At 40.4% G+C, this 20,174-nt stretch overlaps 1 protein-coding gene across 4 annotated transcripts in view; it reads left to right on the forward strand.

The window, feature by feature from the left end:
* LOC308072596 (glypican-5-like) overlaps positions 1-20,174 on the forward strand; it is a 394,857-nt gene that overhangs the window by 110,767 nt on the left and 263,916 nt on the right. For all 4 annotated transcript variants that reach the window (XM_080409680.1, XM_080409681.1, XM_080409682.1 and 1 more), the window contains exon 4: positions 18,861-18,991. In XM_080409680.1, coding sequence (XP_080265806.1) covers positions 18,861-18,991 — 131 coding nt within the window. The remainder of the gene's footprint in view (positions 1-18,860; positions 18,992-20,174) is intronic.

Genomic DNA, 20,174 nt, shown 5'->3' on the forward strand with positions numbered 1-20,174 from the left:
AAATGCCCATAATAATCTATTGGAAAAACTTGGAATAATGACCAAGAAAGTAGGATTTGGTGTGGCGTTTCAGCTGAGCTGTATTATCTCCATGTGGTTGCAAGGTGGAGGGGGGAGCTCAGTCAAATGTGTCTGCCTTCATTGGGAGGGAGCTCAAATACTTGCTACATTCAGATTATGCTGTATATGGTGCCTTTAAGATTTAGTTGGCAAAGGTTGAAGGCAGGGATGGAGAGAATTCCAACCATTGTCTTAGTTGTAGTTAACCTCTGGAAAGGTTGAAAGTGAATTTATCCGTATGTAGGAGTTACTTGTTTCAATACCCATTTTCACGTTAGTGACAGATCTTTTTGAATTCTCCATTTTGAAGCGATAATAATACAGGGAAAATTTTAATGTTAAAGTGGACTTCTAAGGAAGAGCAGAAAAACTCAAGGCTGATATAGCCTGGATTATGTGCGTGCTTCTTATTGCTAGTGCATCCTTTCATTTTGTGATTTTTGTTATGAAAACTGGTTGTTCTCCAGCTTCTTCCTGTCACCCCCCCCTTACCCCTAGTTTATTTCGCCTCTATTTGAAAGGTTAATTTTAAACAGTGCTCCCCCCCGCCCCCCCGCCCCCTTTGCCTTGGGTTGTTTAAAAAGTGTCATTTGGAGAATGTTTCTTAAATGATGCAAGTTTCACTTCTTTTCATACAGAATCATTATGGCACATTCCAAAGACTGCTGCTCGTGTTGAAAACTTGCTTACTGCAGGGATTGGTGCTATGGGATTCAAGAGCTGGAGAGAACATCTTCCATTCATGCAAGTCAAAATGTCAACAGCCACATGGGTGTAAATAAAAAAGGCCATTTGTGAAAACTGGTAATTGATTGCTATTCTAAATTTTGAGCTGTCATGTTTTCTGACAGTATTCCAGCTCTATTTTCAAACTAAAAAAAAAAATAAAGTATCCTTACAGATAGTACTGCAAGCTCAATCTGATTCTTCAAAATTAACTTATTACACTATTTACTTTTCAAATTAATTTCAACTAAAATTTAATTCTGGAATTGCATCCAGAAGAAGAAGAGTTAGGTGAGTAACAGCACAGCCCAACAGTCTCTTTGAAATTACAGATACATAATGGGCAGGGAAATATAATGTCCTATAAACCAGAAACGTACAGAAAACACGTGCCTTCAGGAGGGTTGAGACCTCTGACTCTGAGTACTTGCCATCTGGAAAAAAAGGTCCCTGGATTCAGGAATGAGGCAGAGACGTCCTACCAGAGAAACTGGGTCTCGTTGGAATGGTGTCCTCTGGGGGCTTGCGGATTGACAGGATTGGGGTGTAATTTCACACAGGTATTCAGTGTTGTTCTTTGTGCCAGTATTTAATGCAAAATACTTAATCTCTGCAGCAGATCAATATTCTAATGATAGAGGAATAGGGCTGGCAGGTGGACTTCTTCTGCATGTAACCCATCCCCTGCCTGAGGAAAGAATAATTATCTTTAAGCCATTCTTAACAAATGTTCTTCAAAGTTTTCTTAAAGACCTCTAATGAGAGAAATTCTGTAATGTCCCCAGACAGTCTTCTCAAGTTTCTCTGTTATTATTGTAAGAAATTTTCTCTCAATTTCTAACTTGGATCTCCCTTGCAACTTGTTACTACTTGTAAGGATCTCCCTTGTAAGGGTTTAGAGAATAGATTATTCTTGTATCTGGCACATTTATACATATATTAAGATTCTGACGGTATCTCCTTTTCTTCATGCTGACTACTGCCGCTTTCTAGAGCCTTTGTTTGTTAAATTCTTTGGATTTCTGGCCTTTTTCATTGTTTTCCTTTAGACTCTTTTCAGCTGTACACTTGTTATCTCAAATAGCCTGATACTTGCAGAGCTGGACCTTGTGGCAGGCACCTTGAGGCCGCTGGGTCCCTTCCACTAGTCAGGGTGTCTAGAGGGAAGAAGTGAAATGAATGCGTCATGGGTCAGGAAAGAGAAAACCTGAAACTCTGGAGTTCTGCCAATCCCAACTCATCCTCTCGTAGCCAGGTTAGGTGAAGACACTGGGATTTGGAGACAGCTGTCGGAACTGGAGTGTTCGCTCTTGAGGATTATGAGCAAATAAAGCCCCATTTCTTCTTTTGTCCTGTATCAAGTGCCGTGCCTGTCATGGACAGCTTTATGCATAACTTGGTTATATGAAACCCTTGAGAATGATGCCTTGCAGAAAAGAGTGAAAGCTTATCTTTGTGTCTTCGTGCTGGGAGGTGTCATCGATAGTGCAGCATGTGGGCTGGGTTGGGGTTTGGTTTGGTGCTTTTCCAGAAAGCATAAAACTATTGCATGGAACTATTTTTTTTCTCCTCTGTCTACATTTCAGATTTATGGGTAGCTTTTTAAAAAAAAAATTATCTTCTGGTGTTTAGAGTTAATATTGCCTTATTTTGGCAATGGTTATGGGCCTTTAGTTTTTAGGCTAATGAAAACATCTGTCTCTTTACTCTAAAGAGTTTTCTGAGATATGCAGATGCTACAAGGAGATTAAAACAAAGTGAGAAACAATTTCACAGGAATGAATATTCTAGGACTTTTTATAGGACCTAGGATATTCCTTAAAGACCTCTAGGTTTTAAAGCCAAGTGAAAAAGGGACAAACAACTGTTTCTAGACATGCACTGTGAAATGAATTGCTTATGTTTTTGCTGTCATCCTACCAAGTACAAAGGGAACTATGCATATACATGGTTTATGGTTTTTTTGATACCTACAAAAACATTGCAAGTATCAAAGCTTTTTCATTTCAAAGTGCTGCAGAATGCCCTATGTTTTGTATCCCTCTTGAATTTCCACAGAATCTTGTAGAATTGAGAATAGGAGGTCAGATTCCCGAGTAAATGCTATTTCAAAGTTTATTTGATTAGGGCATTTCCACTGTGACATGGGTATCTTTTGTTTGGTAATTCAATCACAAGTGGAAGTGTATTCTATACATCTTGTTAAGTTTGCCCTCTGGCTTGCCGTGATGGGATAGTTTTTTTCATGTGTCAGCAACCCAAGTAATTTCTTCTCCTCTGTCTTTTTCCTGTGTTGTTCCCCTGTTTCTTAAGAAGCCTAAGTGTTTTTTTTTTTTTTAATTGAATAAGTATTTTTCATATAGGACAATTCAGGTTAGGAATCTCATGTTTTCTTCTTAAAATGAACTCTTTGGAAAATTAATTAGCAATCTGTCTTTTTTTTTCCATGTGATCAGGCTTTGAGGGTTGCCAGCAGAGCAATGGGATGAACGTCGTGTACCTAAATGATGACTGCATCTCTGTTAGGCCCCGTTGCACATAGAACTGCAGCTACAACAGTGAATAAATTTATTTGGTGGTGTAATCCTTTAGTGATGGAAATAGCAGTGGTTCTGAGTTGTTAGACAAACATCTGTAAAATTACATTGGCTTAGCTGAATGCCAGCAGTAGCTACTGTACTTTGCTTCATACTGGAGTTGAATATACAGAATGCCAGTGAAGTTTTAGAATCTAAAAGAAAATAGCCAAAAGCAGCACATGTTCAGATGAAGAATTTGGTCATGCATGTTTTTCAGCAGCTGTTTTTATTTTAGGTTTAATTTAAAATACATTCAGCTTAATTCTGTGTTCAGAATCATCAAAGCCTACCAGAAATCCTCAGATTTTGTTTCACAGAGATCATTATCAAGTTCTGAGCAATTGTATGTTTATTACTTTCATATTTTGCATTTCTGGGGTTTCGTATACTACCCAAGGGCATGGTCTTAACTCAAAGAATAACAGGAATCGGCATGCTTTTCATTTACCCGTTTTCATTATTACAGACATACTATATTAAGACCTGTTTTAGAAACAAGCCAGTTTTACTTTTTAACCTCCCATGTGTTTTATTAGGTTGCTGAGGTTTTAAATTTTTTTTTTAAATGGTTATGAAAAGAAGGGATTTTGGTCCCAATTCCCATTCATGCTATGGCCTTTCTAGAAAGTTTTGTTGTACTGAAGTTATATATATATAGTGCTCTTTTCAGTGGTTGATCAAAGCAGCAGAAAGGCCACAGTACGAATGAGAGAAGCCCTTTTGTGTCTGTATTTTTTCCTGGGAGATTGGTGTCCCCTGCGGACTGCTCTCCTCTTCTTGCGCTTTCCTTCAGCAAGCACTTAAAAGCCCCACTGTTTCTCATCTAGTATTTTATGTCATAGTGTAGTTCAGAGTAGCAATGCCTATATAGACAACTTTAGGTAAAGACAGTAAAAAATTTATGCTACATAGCACTGCCCTCCCATCCCAGATTATATTTCTTACATTACGGAGAATCTACTCAAGGCATCTAGGATTTAGGCTTCAGGATTCATTTAAACATCTAGAATTCAGGAAAAAAGTTTTCTCTCCCTGATCATTCAGTCCTCTTTCTCTGTCCAATTATAGTAATGCCTTTTGTCATGTCATTTCTTATTTATTAGAAAAAATTTGGACATTTAACTCCTTTTGCTTAGGTAAACAAATAGTCTGCTATTATCACATACTGCTTGCTGATGCTGATTTGATAAGCTGTGGCTGAAGGACTTTGGGTCAGCTTGGTTGCTATAGTCTAGTTTTTATTACGTTTATCCTGTACGCATACTGAATGATGAAAATTATAATCTTTGCAGTCCACTCAGGATGCTTTCAACGTACTTTAATACCCAGTTCCAATTAGCTCAAAACCAGGCTGAACTGGGCCTGAAGCAGGCTCATGAGCTGATATCAATGAAGCTATTGGTGTTAAGTGTGAAATTCCATGCATGTTTTGGAGTAGAAAGAAACTGTGCAGAAGGCAATAAGGAAATAAATGTTGGATTTTAAGAAATGGGAAATAATTTTTTTGCAATTAATATTTTACTCGCTATTATTTGTTGCTGAGAGAAGCTACTTGCCTGTATCTAGTTCTGTTGCCTTGTGAGAGTCTGGAATTAAAGATGAAAACGTGACTACAGTACATTTTTTGTGTGGTAATGAAATGATCTCAGGTACATATATATTACCTAGCTTGGGTTTGTTTTCTGCTACCAGATGATGACGCTTATCATCATTGGTCTGCCAAGCTTTTGCTTCAAGAACGTGTTCCTAAACCAGACCATAGGTTCTAGCCCAGTAGGTCCTGAAATTTCATGAGCCTTTGACTGATTTATTGGCTAATTTTGGAGAAGGTACCTCAGAATCTGCAAGATCAAAACCTTGCTGAATGCTTTTTGGGTCAATATGACAGTGATCCTACTTAAATAAGGAGGCCAAAGGAAGAAAGCTGAGCTGTGGGCACCAAGATACGAGGATGAAATAACTGCACTCTCCTGTTTTGCCTTAAGCGTTGGCAAGTGACTGTTTAGTTGGATATGCCACTGAAGATGCTGTGAAGAAAAAGCAAGTTATGGTTCTGAAAACTGTCAGTTTGCAGGCAAGTTACTTAATAAATTGAAACAGCTGTTACAGCTGTGTGAGCTGAGCACTGCTGTGGGAGGCTGTGTGCAAGGGACACGGTCCGTTGGGGCATGAACACATGTGGATGGACGCTCGTGGCAGGGCGAGTGGTGGTGGGACAGGGCTGCTGCTCAGAGGTCTCTCGGTGGAGCGTCCTGGCAGGAGGAGCAGGTCTTTCTGCAGCACAGTACCTGAGGTACCTGTTGACGCTGCAGGCACAGGGTGGTGCGGGCAGGGGCAGCAGCATGCTGTGTATGCACGAGATGAGGGTGCTGTGCTGTGGGCGCGTGAGGGCAGGGAGCGGGTCCCATGCTCGGGGGGTGTGACCTGGCAGGTCTGCCCTCGCCGCAGACGTGAGCCTGGTGCTGCCTGACGAAGAGTGCCGCTTCACTGGCCCAGGCTGCGGAGCAGGGAGTAGAGGTTGGGATTCAAGCTAGGCAACCTAAACAGTAAATTACTTTTCCCTTTTCTATTGTTTTACATCGTTGTGGGCCTGCTTTTTGAGGTCAGTGTCCCTTGGCATCACATGCAGGGAAAGGACCAGTGGCTTAATTTAGCTTTGATTTGAGCCACTAGCACTTACTTGTGGCTGGAGAAAAAGGGAAATTAAGTTCTTCTCTAGTGTGCTGAAGAAAGTAAAGAAATGCATGTTATTAACAAAAAACTCAGGTACATGTTTTGATAAGCAGATGAGCTCAGACCATACAGCTTGAACCACCTGCTTCCAGTTCCTATTTTAGGCAAGTGAAATAATTATCGAACAAAACAAGTTTGTGTATTCAGGGCAGTTTAATTACAGTCTTAAACAGCAAGTTGGGTTGCATTGATGATTGCCAACTCCTGTTGCTATGCTGGGCTGCTGGGTGGTCTTGGACTTTAACTGGGAGCATCACGCCTGGATTGTCTGCACATTTGGGTCTGCAGAGGCAGCCTTGGATCCACTGGGCTGTTTGTGAGACTGGGCTCTTGTGAGATCCATAGCCCAATTCTACAAGTTTTAGGTAGGCAAGTATCTAATCATGCAGGCGCTTTGCCAGAGCTTTTGAACTCAGTGTGATTTAATTGTCAGGGAACTAAATTGGTTGTCAGGAGTTGGTCAGTTCCAAGCCTGTCCTATGTGTTTTGCTCAGATTTGTTAATCTCTCAGCCTTAGCCTCCTTGTTTGAAAAATAGGGATGAAAATAGAGTTGCTGCCAGCTGTGAGATGAGGGCTGTAAGATGGGAAAGTTGCAAAATACCACTCAAGACTGTAGCTAGAAGCGAACAGAATACTTTGCAGAAGCTTAGTAGTGTACCAGGCTCGTAATTGTCCTATGAACGCTACGCTATCAGTTTGCAAATAGGTAGGCAAGTTTGGACAGGGGAGCTTTTACTGTGCTTTTGATAATGTGTTTTGTTTCATTTTGGTGGTTTTTAATTGTTGTTCACGAGCTATCGAATTTACCTGAGTTATTTTCCCTATGATGTGTTTTTGAAAGTCATAATGTTAGATTTTTACTACCCTCCAGCTCAAAAACATCCCATCCAATTTCCTTCATATGTTATGGGGCTATTTCTCTGAGATTTTACACAAAGTCTGTGAAATTTCAAACAAAAAGAAAGGCTATTTTTTTGTTTGCTCTTGTTGTGGTACTTCATCAGAAATAGGTCAGACAAGTGCATGAACATATCTCAAATTTCAGTGTGCCATCAGTGAGGAAACAGTTTCTAGACTAAGAAATAATAGCAAGGCTTCTTGGCTAGATATAAAGGTTTAAAGTGAATCCTTCTGTTGCTTTTGTTTTCACAAAGCATGGATCAGAAACCAAGTTTGGAATGAAAAAGGCGTGACGACTATAAATGAAGCGTTACGGTCTCAGATCTGTTATAAGCATCTTTATCCCTTGTTTTCAGCTCTGTTTTCATACGTGTTCCTCTTCCCTAACACCAAACTGCCATAATGGTACCATTCCAGCACTCCAGGCATAGTCAAACTGAATTCTGCAGAGAGCAGTTTAAGACAGTGCTTTCTGGAGGCTGTCTTTCCTTTGCTTATCAATTGGCCGTTGGCTCTTCAGTTGAAAACAGGATGCATATGCTAGTAAATAAATTGTGCTTAATGTCTTGCTGGAAAGGTCTCTGTCTGGATGAAATTCAGTGCTGCAATCTTAAAGGTCTGCTCTGCAGTTTGGACCTGAACCTGCAGATTCAGTATCTTTGTCTAGTTTCAAAGGCGGAAATGGTCAACCAGAAAAATGATGTTAACGGTTTAATAGTCCTCAGTAGATCGACATTAATCAGTCACTGCAGTAAATCCTCAAAGCATCCTTCCTTTCACCAAGTGTCCAAGGTCAGAATCTGCCTGCCGCACATGTTTAGAAACCAAAAGCCTGTTGATGCCAGTTGTCCCAATAGGTGTGACGATTCAGGCCCTCAGGAGGAGCTGGGGTTTTGCACTCTGTGCAAGGTCCCAGACCTCTTGGATTGTAAAACTCTTAATAACGTCTGCCTGAGGTCCTAAGGCAAAACCCAGCTACTTTGGTACCTGCTTTAAGCAACACATTGCTGCTGCATTAGAAGTGATTTGCTTGGGAGACAGAAGTCGTAGAATTTGCTTATGAACTTAATATACTTGTCTCAATGTGAAAAATGTCTTCTAAGTATTTTAAACAAGAGCAGTGGCTGCTGCCCCTGGTAATTTTCCTATATATACTATTGTTATAGGTCTTCTATAATTACTCAAGTTTTCAGCGTCATTTAAAATTACTTATTTGTGTTCAGACAAAAAGGGCACGAGAAAACATGCTGGTTTTGACAGCAACTGTCAGGAAACCATAATTGAAATGACGTATCTCATGAAAAAAAGAATTTAATATGTTTACCAGTTTCTTCTAATGATTATATTCCTGTTATATACAAAATGGAGGGTCATTCTGACCTTTTATTTGGAGGTCTTGACATTGTTATTAACATGTTTGTTTAGTGAGTGCATAAACTTACAGCATTATTTCAGCTAATATGATGATACAAAAGTATCATGGCCTTCTGACTTCCACATATTTTTGTTAGGTCACTTTCATAATGTCTTTCAGAAGAGAAGGTTCAGGCATTTTGCTTTATTCATCTAAATGCTTGTAGTAATGATGAACAGAAAAAAAATCCCACAAAACTTTAGAAGAATTTAAAGGTTTTGCTCAAAACTGGTGTTTCCCTGCTCTTGATTACAGTTTTTCACAAATGTTTTCAGGGTTGGGTATATCAGAGCTCTTAAATATATAGGATATACATGATTCTTCTTATATCACCTTAGAATCCGGATCGCATTTGCAGCGTTAGCCAGCCCTAACAGGGATGCTCTCTTCCCTGTAGACATCCTCCTGAACATACTGGGGTGTCAGTCTGAAGTAGCAGAAGCAGTTTTTCTCCAAGAGATTTGGAGTAAATTCTTTCACTTAGGGAATGCTTCCTCCGTTTCTGAAGACCAAGAAGCTTGGTTCTTAGGATATATCTGTCTGCAGAGAAAGAGGAGATTTTGACCAGGAGCTGTCAAAACTGTGAGCCTGAGGTCCCTTCTCTTCTGCGTGGACATTCTGACTGTCCCTTCACCACCCTGGGGCTTGTCCCCAGCTCATGCCACCCTGCTTTCAAGCACTGTGCAGAGGGAAAGGGACCCACGCAGAATACACAATGATTTTGAGAAGCTTTTCAAATTATCTGAGAGCCTGTAGCATGAACAGTTATGTAGTTTATTTGCATAATTTGATATCTAATTAATGTAATACTTTACAGACATCTAATCAGTGTAAGTCATGGAGTAAGCAAAACAGAATCTTGTTTTGTTACTGTTCATTCATTGCCTTCTTTTGGATACACTGTGTAATGCTTACGCCATAAACGTTACTAAGAAACAGTTCTGTTTGATTTGTATAAAGATTGGAGACAAAACACTTCAGTTGAAAGCTGTGTTTGGAATGAATAGACCAAAAGACCTGCTAGGATAAATGTTTTGGTTTTCTGGGATTGTGCCTAAATACCTGAGTGGTGATGCCCACCTGTGAAAGTCTGTTAAACTCAAAAATGAAGCTGCATCGCATGCTCAGAGAATTCTGTAACAGATCAGGGTCAGGTTCCTAGTCATTCATTGCAAATTTTAATTTGTTCATATATGAAGATGAGTGTTTGCAGTCAACTTGGCCGGTTAGTCAGAATCACTCCTGCAATTCCGTTGTTGCTATGATCGCCCTAACTATGTATAGAGGAACACGAAGCTACAGCTGTGTCAGGCTAATGGTCTCTTCTACCCAGTCATCTTTGGCAATACCAAGAGGAGATGCTGTTTTGGGAGAAATGCTCCCTCGTTCAGTAGCTTCCCCTTTGTGTTGATTCGTTATATCACTGGTCCATGTTGTGAATTCTGCTGCCAGCAGCAGAAACTCTCTAAAAGCAGCAGGGCTGTGTTGGGGTGGTGGTCAAACCAGCTGCAGTTAGTGAAAAAGGTCCCGATCTTATCTCAGAGAGCTCTTGGGCATCATCAAGGAGTAAGGTACAGATCAACATTGCTAAAGTTACCGTGAGGGAAAAATGGCTTATTTATAGCTGTGTCTGTCTTCTAATCTGACATAGAGCAAATGGAAGAGTGATGCGCTCATTTTTTGACTAAAAATATCTAGGAGGTATCCAAGTCTAAGGAAAGATTTTTTTTCCAGAATTGCCTGTGCCAGCTGGTGACCTGCCTGGATGATGGGTACGATCCCTTCTGCTTGTCAGTCCCTTGCTGCTGGAGGCTGCCAGCCCTCACCGCAGTCAGTGGTGGTGCTCTCTAACCAGCTCAGCTCAACGCTGACGTTTGGCTGCTGTGACTGCAGAGGGCCAAGGAGTATCACCACTGGGTCCTGCCAGCAGAGGTGGGGTGGTGCCAGCCTTGCTGCACCAGCTGGGGCCAGCTGGTGATGGTACCAAGGTGGTGGTACCGCCTTGGCACTGGGAGCCACTCTGTGCTGGGGACTTGTGTCTGCAGCGATAACTGCAGCAGCTTGGTGCTTAGTCTGGAGAACTCTTGGGAAGTAGGGAAAGCTCTGAAAGGATACGTGTGTTTTTTCCTTTATATATATGTGTGTGTGTGTGTGTTTTTGTAAGGTGTATGATCTTTCTCCGCCACTTTTTATACTTGGTTATTGACCCTTTGAAGAGCAAACTATGAAGGGTTTTCCTTTGTTACATTTTAAGCTTGCAGTGATAAAAGAAATTCCAGTAATATTTTAATAATGACTTTCACTCGAGAATAAATAATAAACACATAATGTGCGGTACCATTTGGATATACTGTTAATTAATTTGAAATGTGGTAAAAGGGAAATTTGAATAAAATATTTTAATTTATTTTTTTCTTATCTTTAAAATTACCTAATTTTTCTGAGAGCTCTTAAAGTGACTCACTTGGATTGATTCCCAATGGAATTTTCCTTCCATACTTGATTATTGTAATTAATTATAAAATTGAGCTTAACCTTTCTAGGTTGTCAATATCTAAGGACAAATGTCACAACTAACGAAGGCCAGGAAAAGATTAGTCCTGGATCTTGGGGGTGTTGTGGGGGAGGAGGGAGGCTGTCATTACCTCTCAGGTGCTGTGAGTATTTTGGTTTGGATTTATAAATTATTACTGCTGGCTCTTCTCAGCTGGGTAAATACATATATGATTTGAACAAGAATGTTTCAAAAAATCCTAACAAAATAGACCAAGTTATTGATTTATGTGTGCTTAAAGGATTTTACACATGGAGCTTAACTGCGGATGGTTCGATATCCTGACCAGTGTATGCAATTTTAAAAGCCAGTGAGAGCATAAAAGAATATAATTGTAATTTATGGTAAAAATTTGTTAGATATAAGCTATATAGAATTCTTGAAATGTTTGATAGTGTGACATATTTCTTTATTTTATACTTTTCCAGAAATCCTCAACCTACTATCCCTATGAACAAAGACTGTATGCACGCATGCAGATGCAGGCTTTGTGGCATGCCCAGTCTCTTGGCTCAGTACAGATTATCTACCTGCTCTATCTTAATGTTGTTCTAGAATAAGGCCTCAAATTCTTGTTATTCGTCCTTTGCATTTTTAATCTGGGAGAAGGCCTTGCAGGATTTGATCCCGTTGAGTAGCTGCTGCAGATTTTGACCATTGTGTGTGCCCAGTGTCGGTGCCTGGAAGGATGTCTCTTCTGCTGCACACAGAGCCTACAAAAGACAGCGATGTCAATTCACACAACCACAAAACCTTCTAATATCACGTATTTCTCTCTTTTCAGGAGCCAGTTTCAGGCCTGTTTGCAGAATACTACTGCTACTCCCCTTTTGCTGAACACTTACCTTAATATATATCTAGTAATCTGGAAATGTGAGCTTCTTAGTTCAAAAGATGAATTGTGGAACAGGTGAACAAAATCTTTAAGCAACACTATTTATAAGGGCATCCAGGAGTACTTCTTGGCCTTGTAATACCTCAGGTTGGACCCTTGGGAAAATGTAAGAGGAAGTTGATTGCAGCCATGTAAGTTATTCTCCTCTAAATTCAATACGCTTGAAACCTGCACCTGAAGCTTGGGTGAGTTGGCATCCTATAAAATATTGGAAGTTCGTATGACTAATTAATTCTGCTTCTCCCCATACCTCCCTATTTATATGTATACCTGTAAAATGGCAATGCATTTCTGAGTTTGGAATGGGAAGCATGGGACAGCATACATGTTACTGGTCCAGCTCCCAGCTGGTTGAACCTACCATACAGCTGGGGAGGTCCTCTGAGATCTTTTTGGCTACTGCTCATTAAGGAAGTGGCAGTAATCAGGTGTTGCCTTAAGGAAGACATTAGTGTGTGAACTGTCAAAAGGGTACATGTTCTCCCATCGAAAGACCTAGGAATCATTTCAGGTTTGTGATTTGCTTCTCCCTGTTCTTTACTGGCACGTGGCAGCTTCATTCCTGTTCTGGGCGAATGTTGCTCTAGCAGCTCTGCTACGTGGCTGAAGTATAACTGGTCTCTGAGTTTTTCAGCCATTCCTTGACCTTGAAATGGATGCCTAAAGTTTATAGTCTACATTTTTAGCCAGGGAATTTATTAGAGCTTTCTGGAGTTACTGATTTGAAGTTCCAGCTTTTTGAGACTCTAAATAATTCTTAAACATTTTTTTCCCTTTTTGTATGGGGGATATAGTCCCCAGAGAAAAAGCGTGAGGGTCTTAAACTATAACTTGTTGTCAAACAACTCTGCAAGCTGATGTTGAGGATTTTTATAGTTATGGTTTCCAAATCTTTCTGAGACAGGAGGCACTTTCTGTGTTGGCACTGTGACAGTCTGTCTTTTGCAGTTAGGGAGAAGCAAGAAGATACTCCCAGTTTGGTTGTTCAGGTGCCTCATCCCTGGGCATTTGTACAGGAGGCAGGATTTCCCTGGCTTTGGGTGCAGAGCAGTAGCTCACCAGAGCGGATAAGCGCATTGAAATAGATGGGGTTAAGTTGGGGAACTGAAAATTGTTTCAGCATCAATTAATCCATGTCAGTTATGTTAAAGAGTGCTCCATTACTTCTGCATTCTTGCTAAGACTACTTTCCTGTTGATTTTTTTTTTTTGTTTGAGGAAGATTGTGAGACATAAGAGTAACAGGAGCCCAGATGTTTCATAAAAATTATGAGGACAATCTGTATCTCAATCTCTTTGTACTTGTCCATGTTTTTCAGGATATGCCTATAGCATCTCCTTGTTTCCTCCGAATGTGAGCTCTTTCTTTTACAGGACTGTTGTTTATTTCTGGCACATTCGTATCTTGATTCCAAAACTGAACCTAGAAATATTGCTGTAATTCAAATTACTTGATTAAAGACAGGTGTTTCCAGAGGCAGCGGAGAACACACAGAGCCTCATTTTTTATGGATTTAAATTCCATGGCTGAATTATTTGATGTCTAAGTAAGCGTCAACTCTGACAGAAGGTTTTTCTGCCCCTGAGGAATTCATGCTACTGCTCTCCTTGGAGGAATCTCAAGTACCTAAAAATGGTCAACTTCTCTAACTGCCAGTTTTCAGAAGTCTTTAGAAAATTAATCTACATTAAACAATCCGATAGGTTCAGGATGAGAGAGAGGAGAATGCTCCCCTCCCGAGTAAAATACAACATATTCCTGTAGGAAAATGAATTAGTAATCCCATAGTTTGTTTATGTATTGCTGAACTTTGCTACCAGCAAAACACTGCATTTATAATAGGTAACATATTCTGTAAGAGAGAGAATATTTAAAAGAAGGCAAGATCAAAGGTCTTACCGTAATGATCTTCCTTATTCTCTCTTCATTGCCTCTCTATGGAGTGCAAGATTTTGTTTGCTAAGCTATAAGCAGTGGCAAGGTGCAATAAGCCCCAGCTTACATTTTATCAAATGTGCTCCCACTCATCTTTTGAGCATTGGAAATGGACATTTTGCAACAAAACTATAGTAATAGGTGACAGCCACTGCAAAGGAGAGGATTCTGTATTTACATAATAAACTTTGGGCGATTGCTTGGTCAACAAAAACCGACAAAATATCTGTTGGTGTCTTATGCCGTTGGTAATCAGGGGATAAGGGTATGTCTGACCCAAAGGAAATGATATTTTGCGGTGAACGTGCAAGTCTGGAAATGCAAACCTGATTCCCCCACAGCCCAGTGTTTCTTGCTTCCCTCACTTCCAACGCGGCGGCTGGAACCAGCGAGCTGCAGCTGTGATTTGAGTGCGTTGCGTGATTGCGCCTGCTGGGATGCGGCGGTGCCAACACCTGCGCAGCCTGCGGGAATCGGGGTGCAGGGGGGTGACCTGCCAGAGCCGCTTACCCAGATGCGGGTTTTTCAGAGCTGAGTTGGGTTACAGGTCGGGGTGGGTGGGAAGCTGCTGGAAAACGTGTCAGCTTTTTCATGATAACTCAAAGCCCAATCACTTGGAAAATCTTGTATTTTAAAATACCGAGCTTCCTGTTACAAAATCAAAGAAAATTACTGCTCTGAGCTAGTGAAAATGTCCCCTGCTTTAGAGAGATAAGAGTCTCTTGGTATCCAGAAGGGCATGACATTTTCCCCTTGTTTGATTATATTAGGTGTATTAAATATGACCTCAATGTTTAAGGTTGCTCAAGCTGCAGGAGTTCAAAAGATTTTGGATGAGATTTTTTTGATTTATTTTGCTAAGCCTCTGCAATAATTGTAAATGGTCATTTTTTTTATAAGAGCAAATAGTAAGAGGTCAAATAATCCACATATATATATATATGACTTTGTATTTCATCACAAAGGAAAGTACACAGGAGAAGAAATGTAGCTATGTTGTAAGAAAGATAGATATTTAAGAAGAATCATTGCTGTATAAGTAAAAAACCTGCAATCCAGAGAAAATTGTGTAGGAATCTGAAACATTATTGATAATTAAGAAAATAATTGAGGTATGAGAAATACTAGTTTTCAGCTATAGGTTTTCACTGCTAGAAGGCAGACTTGATTAAGTATCATCAAAGAGACAAGAGGAATGACCTTAGTGTTGTTATAGTTAATCAGGGATAATTTTCTATCGGTTTGTAGTTTAAGATTGGCAGGCTTATTTTTAGATTTAAAAAAAAATCACAGAAATAAATAAGCCCAGTTGTTCTTTACATTGATTTCTGATTATTGTGAGTACTTCAAATCTAATTTGGGAAAGAACAATGGATTTTCTGTAATTTTTATTAAATTTTATTACACGTATTGCCAGTTCTTTGCAGCTAATGTTTTGTGGTTCTCTTGCCTTTCACAGTATTTTAAATTTTTTTCTTATTGTGTCAAATTAGAATGTTCAATGCCAGTTTAGGAAAGTTAGCTTCTGTTTAAATAAATAAAAAGTCACCTAGTTTACACTGTCAGTTGAAGAGATAACTTGGAAGCAGTAAGTCGAACTTACAAGGAAATAAATCTTTAAAATCCCAGTCACCATTTTTAGTGGTGCTGTTTTTTCCTTCGGGAGGTGAGGTTTGGTTCATCAGCTCCAAGTTAAACCGACAGGGCAGTTCTCAGGTACCCTTAGATGGGATGGAAACCCTCCATGTTCCTTATTCCTTACTGTTGTTAACAGACAGGTAATTTGTAGCAGGAGGTTCCAGATGCTGCAGGTCCAGAAAACACGTTATTTTTTTTAATGCCATGCATTTAATTTAAACAACATTAACTCATTCTTTGTAAATGGCCTGGTTTGGATGTTTAAGAAGGTTTTCTTCACATGACTGTTCTCATTCTTGCCATCAATTTTGTGACGGCCAAACCTAGCTGGTAAAATTCAGCCTTTTTCTTATTTTACTTTGAAGAAAAAATACCCATTTCAGTAAGATGTGAAAATTAGTCCACATGGGAAAAAAAAAAGATAAAAAAAAATAAAAATCAGGTTTCTGTTTAATTCATCCAAAATCTGAAATAAACATGCCAAACGGGGATAACTCAAGGTCGATGGGTGACAGTCTCTTGGGAATGAGTTTGGTCTTTGCATCCAGAGGTGTAGGGTACACCCACACTCACTGACATGAGTTTTCCAACCACCTGTACACACCACGGGAGCAGCGGCGGGCTGAAATCCTGCATCCTTGCTGCCCCGAAGAGGCTGGGAATGAAGAAGATGATCCATGCTAACTTTGAAGAAACTTCATGCTGGAAGGAGTGGGAAGCAAGGAGGGCTGCTGGGCTGCCAGCCTGGTCCTGCTGGGGCGGCCGGGCTCCTGCAGCCGAGGTGGGACCAGCCTGGAGCTGGGTCTGGGCCAGGGCACTGCCTGTGTGCAGGGCAAGCTGGGGTCTGCCATGGGCAGAAATCACTTGGTGCCTTTGCACCAGTTTCCCATCACTTTTTGTTCCTTTAAGTGTCAGGTGCTGTTTGACAGGGACTTGCCTCATGCGTCTTTTTTTTTTTTTTTTTTCTTCCCGGTAAAACTCAGTGTGGATCTTCAGCTGAGACATGTAAGAGCTACTGATATTACAAATACTGTATCATTATTTTATCTTCCATCTTCACCTCAGACTAAATTGTTTGTTCTGTAGTTCAAGTTATGGAGCATTGCTAGTGTTTCTTAGGATATTAATGAGAAGAAAGGCACTAAAAAGCCTACAAGACAGAAAAGTGTGAATGTGATTTAGCCTTTCATTTAACGAATTACTTTCTTTTCAATGGAGTAAACTGGTTAAAATTTTCCACTGAGAAATATTGTTTTCTTAAAATACTGTGGCTTTGTTTAATATGCAGCAAACTGTTATTACTGGGTAAAAAGAAAACCCCAAAGTTAAGGTTTGGCATAGAAAATATTGAAACTTCTGCAACTGAAAGAGTCATTTTATTTCTATGGTATCAAAAATATAAATCAAAACAAAGTGAGTATTTTCATTTGGATGTTTAAATTATCGATTTGCTACAAAAATGATGATTTTAAATCTGTTTGAAACTTCTCACAGGAAAACAAAACAACTTGGTTTTCATTGATTATGTATGCAAGAACCACATTGCTTTCCCAAACCTCCCTGGTATTAGTTGGTTAAAACTGTCTTAAATCCATAGTGACTAGACTTGAGGTGTATGTAATTTGACGACGTGAACTTTAGTGACATGATGTAATCTAAGATGGATTTTGCAGAAATCTATGCTGGGAATTTGGGTCTGCGTGCTGTAGGAGACCTGGGAAACACGGGGCACAGGAGAGCAAGCATCATGTACAGGAATGTGGTCCAGCTGTGTTAAACCCTCTGTCCAGATCCAAAAGGCTCCAAAAGCATTTCTGGTTTATGTTTTCATCTGCATAGAGAGTTTTGCTGTTGTGGTGGAGTATTTTTGGTTGTGTGGGGTTTTTTTCTTCTTAGAAGTTTAGAAGGGACTGAAATAGACTATTTTATTTCAAAAAGTTCTTTTAAAACAATGCTGTGCTAGTTCCTGGTGAGACCAAAACGATATACACAGCGCGTGGTGTTGACTGAGGCAGCTAGCTCTCGCTCTGACTGCCAGAGATACGTCAGGATGGATCCAGTATGTTCTCATTCATTTGCTACAGCTTTAGGTTCCTCACAGCACGTTATACTGGACCAGGCTGTAACTCATACAACTAAAGTTGATGTTAAGTGTCCTGCCTGTACAGCTGCCAACTTTTCATATTCAATTGCCCTATTTTTTTCACAGGGAAATGTCTTAGCTTTACATAGCAGTAGCTTTCCTGGAGGAAATGGGCAAAGGTAAAGAAAATTGTGCTGTACTTCCACGATCGTATACATCATAGTGGTGCAAAGGGGCAGAGAAAACGATTTGACGTCTTCTGTGGTCTGAAATATTCTGCAGATAGGCAGTTGTGACTCAGTAAGGGTTTTAAAGATGCAGTAGAATGCACAGAGCAGCAAGAATCGATCTCACTCTGGTTATAATGGAAAACTGAAGAAGGGATATCAGAATCGGTGCTGTGTGGGATGATGGATTCTGTGTGATTAAGGTCTCTGGTAGTACCATGCCCACACTAGGATTTCTTTTTGTCTTTGCTTGAGGATTTAAGTGTAGGTGAAAACATTACAGATAACTTACTTGTGGATTAGAAAGGGAAGAAGTTGGTCTTACTATTGTCACTTAAAGCTGTTACAGCAAATAAAGGTAGCAGGATGCAGGAGCAGTGTCAGATCTACGGTGTGCAGAGGATAAGCACCAGCTTGCCTCTTCGGGGTCTTGTAGCAAATCCCCTATGAGAAGCTTCCCAAAGGGCAGTAAGAGCAAATGGCTGAGCCATGTTCCAAACCTAGGATCCAAGGCACTGGTGATTCCAAGGCCTGGAACTTCTCTTTTTGTTCTGTTTTGTCCAAGAAAATATTTTTGTTGATTTGTTGAAAAGATTCAGTTGATGCTGAATTCTTTTGCTAATTTCCTTGTTTTAAGGGACCGTTGTCCAGTTAAAGGCTGGAAGACTCAGTTGTCTTCTGATTACAAGCCTTTTCAAACCCCAAATAGACTGCTTTTTATATACAGGGCAGATGTTCCACCAAAATCTATGTACCTTCACACTCCAGGTATGTTTCTAAAGAGATGATTTTTGATTGTGATAGATTGGTTTGGCAATGTTTCCATCAGTTGCTATTTCAGTCTGTTTCTAGGCGTGCTATAGTCCAGGTATCCAGTGACAAATCCATGTCTGTTGGCTTTCAGGTAACATTGCTCCTTGCACTGCCTTGTAATTTGGTCATTCTGATGCAGGGGACAAGTTTCCAGGTCCTGGAAAGAAGAATCCTTTCTTTCTCTCACCCAGACACCTTCTCTTGCAGTAAACACCGACCACAAGGAATAAGCAGACCTTTGGGCAATTGTAAATCAGTTTCTCCATTCAAACCCAATTTTCCTTTCCCTTCCTTTCGTACAGGTTGATAAAGTGTGTGGACAGCCCAAACGACAAGAAGGGAACCTGTCATCAGACAATATAGTGCCAGTGAAGGAGGCGACTGAAACCCAGACGTTTGTGATGGCTCACACTAGTCTGAACAATAAAAGAAGGTAACCCTAAGCAATAGCTGCTGTGAAAGAAACTCTCTGCCTCGTGATTTGTGTTAATGGTTCCTTGCACCGTAGCGTCTCAGCCAGAGCCAGAGTTGTCGCCCTGCCTGTGTGCTGTCCAGCTGTTGCCACCACTGACAGTTGCACAGATGTCCCTGTGCTATTGCTTTGCACATGTCTACCAGCAAAGCTTTTTACCGACCAGACTTGATGTCGTTGCTTAGCCCCAAGGGGTTTGTTATTTCCAGAAACTTTCAGTGAAAACGATGAAAACTTTTCCTCAATAAACTCTGAGTAATTTCGGCAGTGGAGTCTAAATTACTTAAAAGACAACTGCCCTTTAGGTCCTCAAGGACTTGGGCTTATCCAGGGGCAGAGGTGGGAAGGAGAAAGGGGTGAAAAGGAAAGAGTCATTAACCTGGCATACAGTCAGTCCCTCGTTTCCCAGGGCTGGGCAGGAGTAATAAGATCCCTTACAATCTCCTGGGTTTGTTGCATAACAGAGAGAGAGCAGAAGCATTTCTGTGTAGCTTTGTTGTGTCCGTCTTGGCTTCTGCTCTTCAGCCGCGTGCCAGCTGAGACATCAGACAGCTGAGTTGCTGCCGCTGGCCCTGGCATGAGTAGCGCTGCTCCCAGATCTCCTGCTCGCTCTTTTGCTTTCCCTCGCCTAGCTCCTGGATTGGTTTTCTGTAAACTGTAAGTGGGGAGGGAAGGATGTCTTTTCAGTCCCACTCATGAGTAGATGTCAGGGCTAACTGACCATAAAATCACAGTGACTTATTTCTGGCTAACATGTTGTTCTTTGTAACACCGGTATTAATCTGGAACAACCAGCAAAGTGAGTGGAATCATGCTGGGCTTGCACCTCTATCAGAGAACAGTATCGAATCTGCTTAGGGACTCAGTGTCTATCTCCGTATGTTGGATACGTGGATGACAGACAGCAATGTTAAAATTAGCATAAAATCCATAGCCTGGATTCTGGAGTTTGAGTTGTAAAGATGAGAGTGTTATCCATCTCTATTTTAATTATAATCTAAGCTTGCATGAATGAAACAAACACTGCTTTAAAAGATAAAAAGTAATAGCAGCAAGCTAAGCTATTTGAGTGATAGCGGTATTTTTATCCCTTTGTAATTTAAAACCAAAACACAACAGTTTGTTCTAGTGCTTGGAGCTAATC

This window comes from Falco punctatus (genome assembly GCF_963210335.1).
Source record: "Falco punctatus genome assembly, chromosome: 13".
Taxonomy (NCBI): Eukaryota; Metazoa; Chordata; class Aves; order Falconiformes; family Falconidae; genus Falco; species Falco punctatus.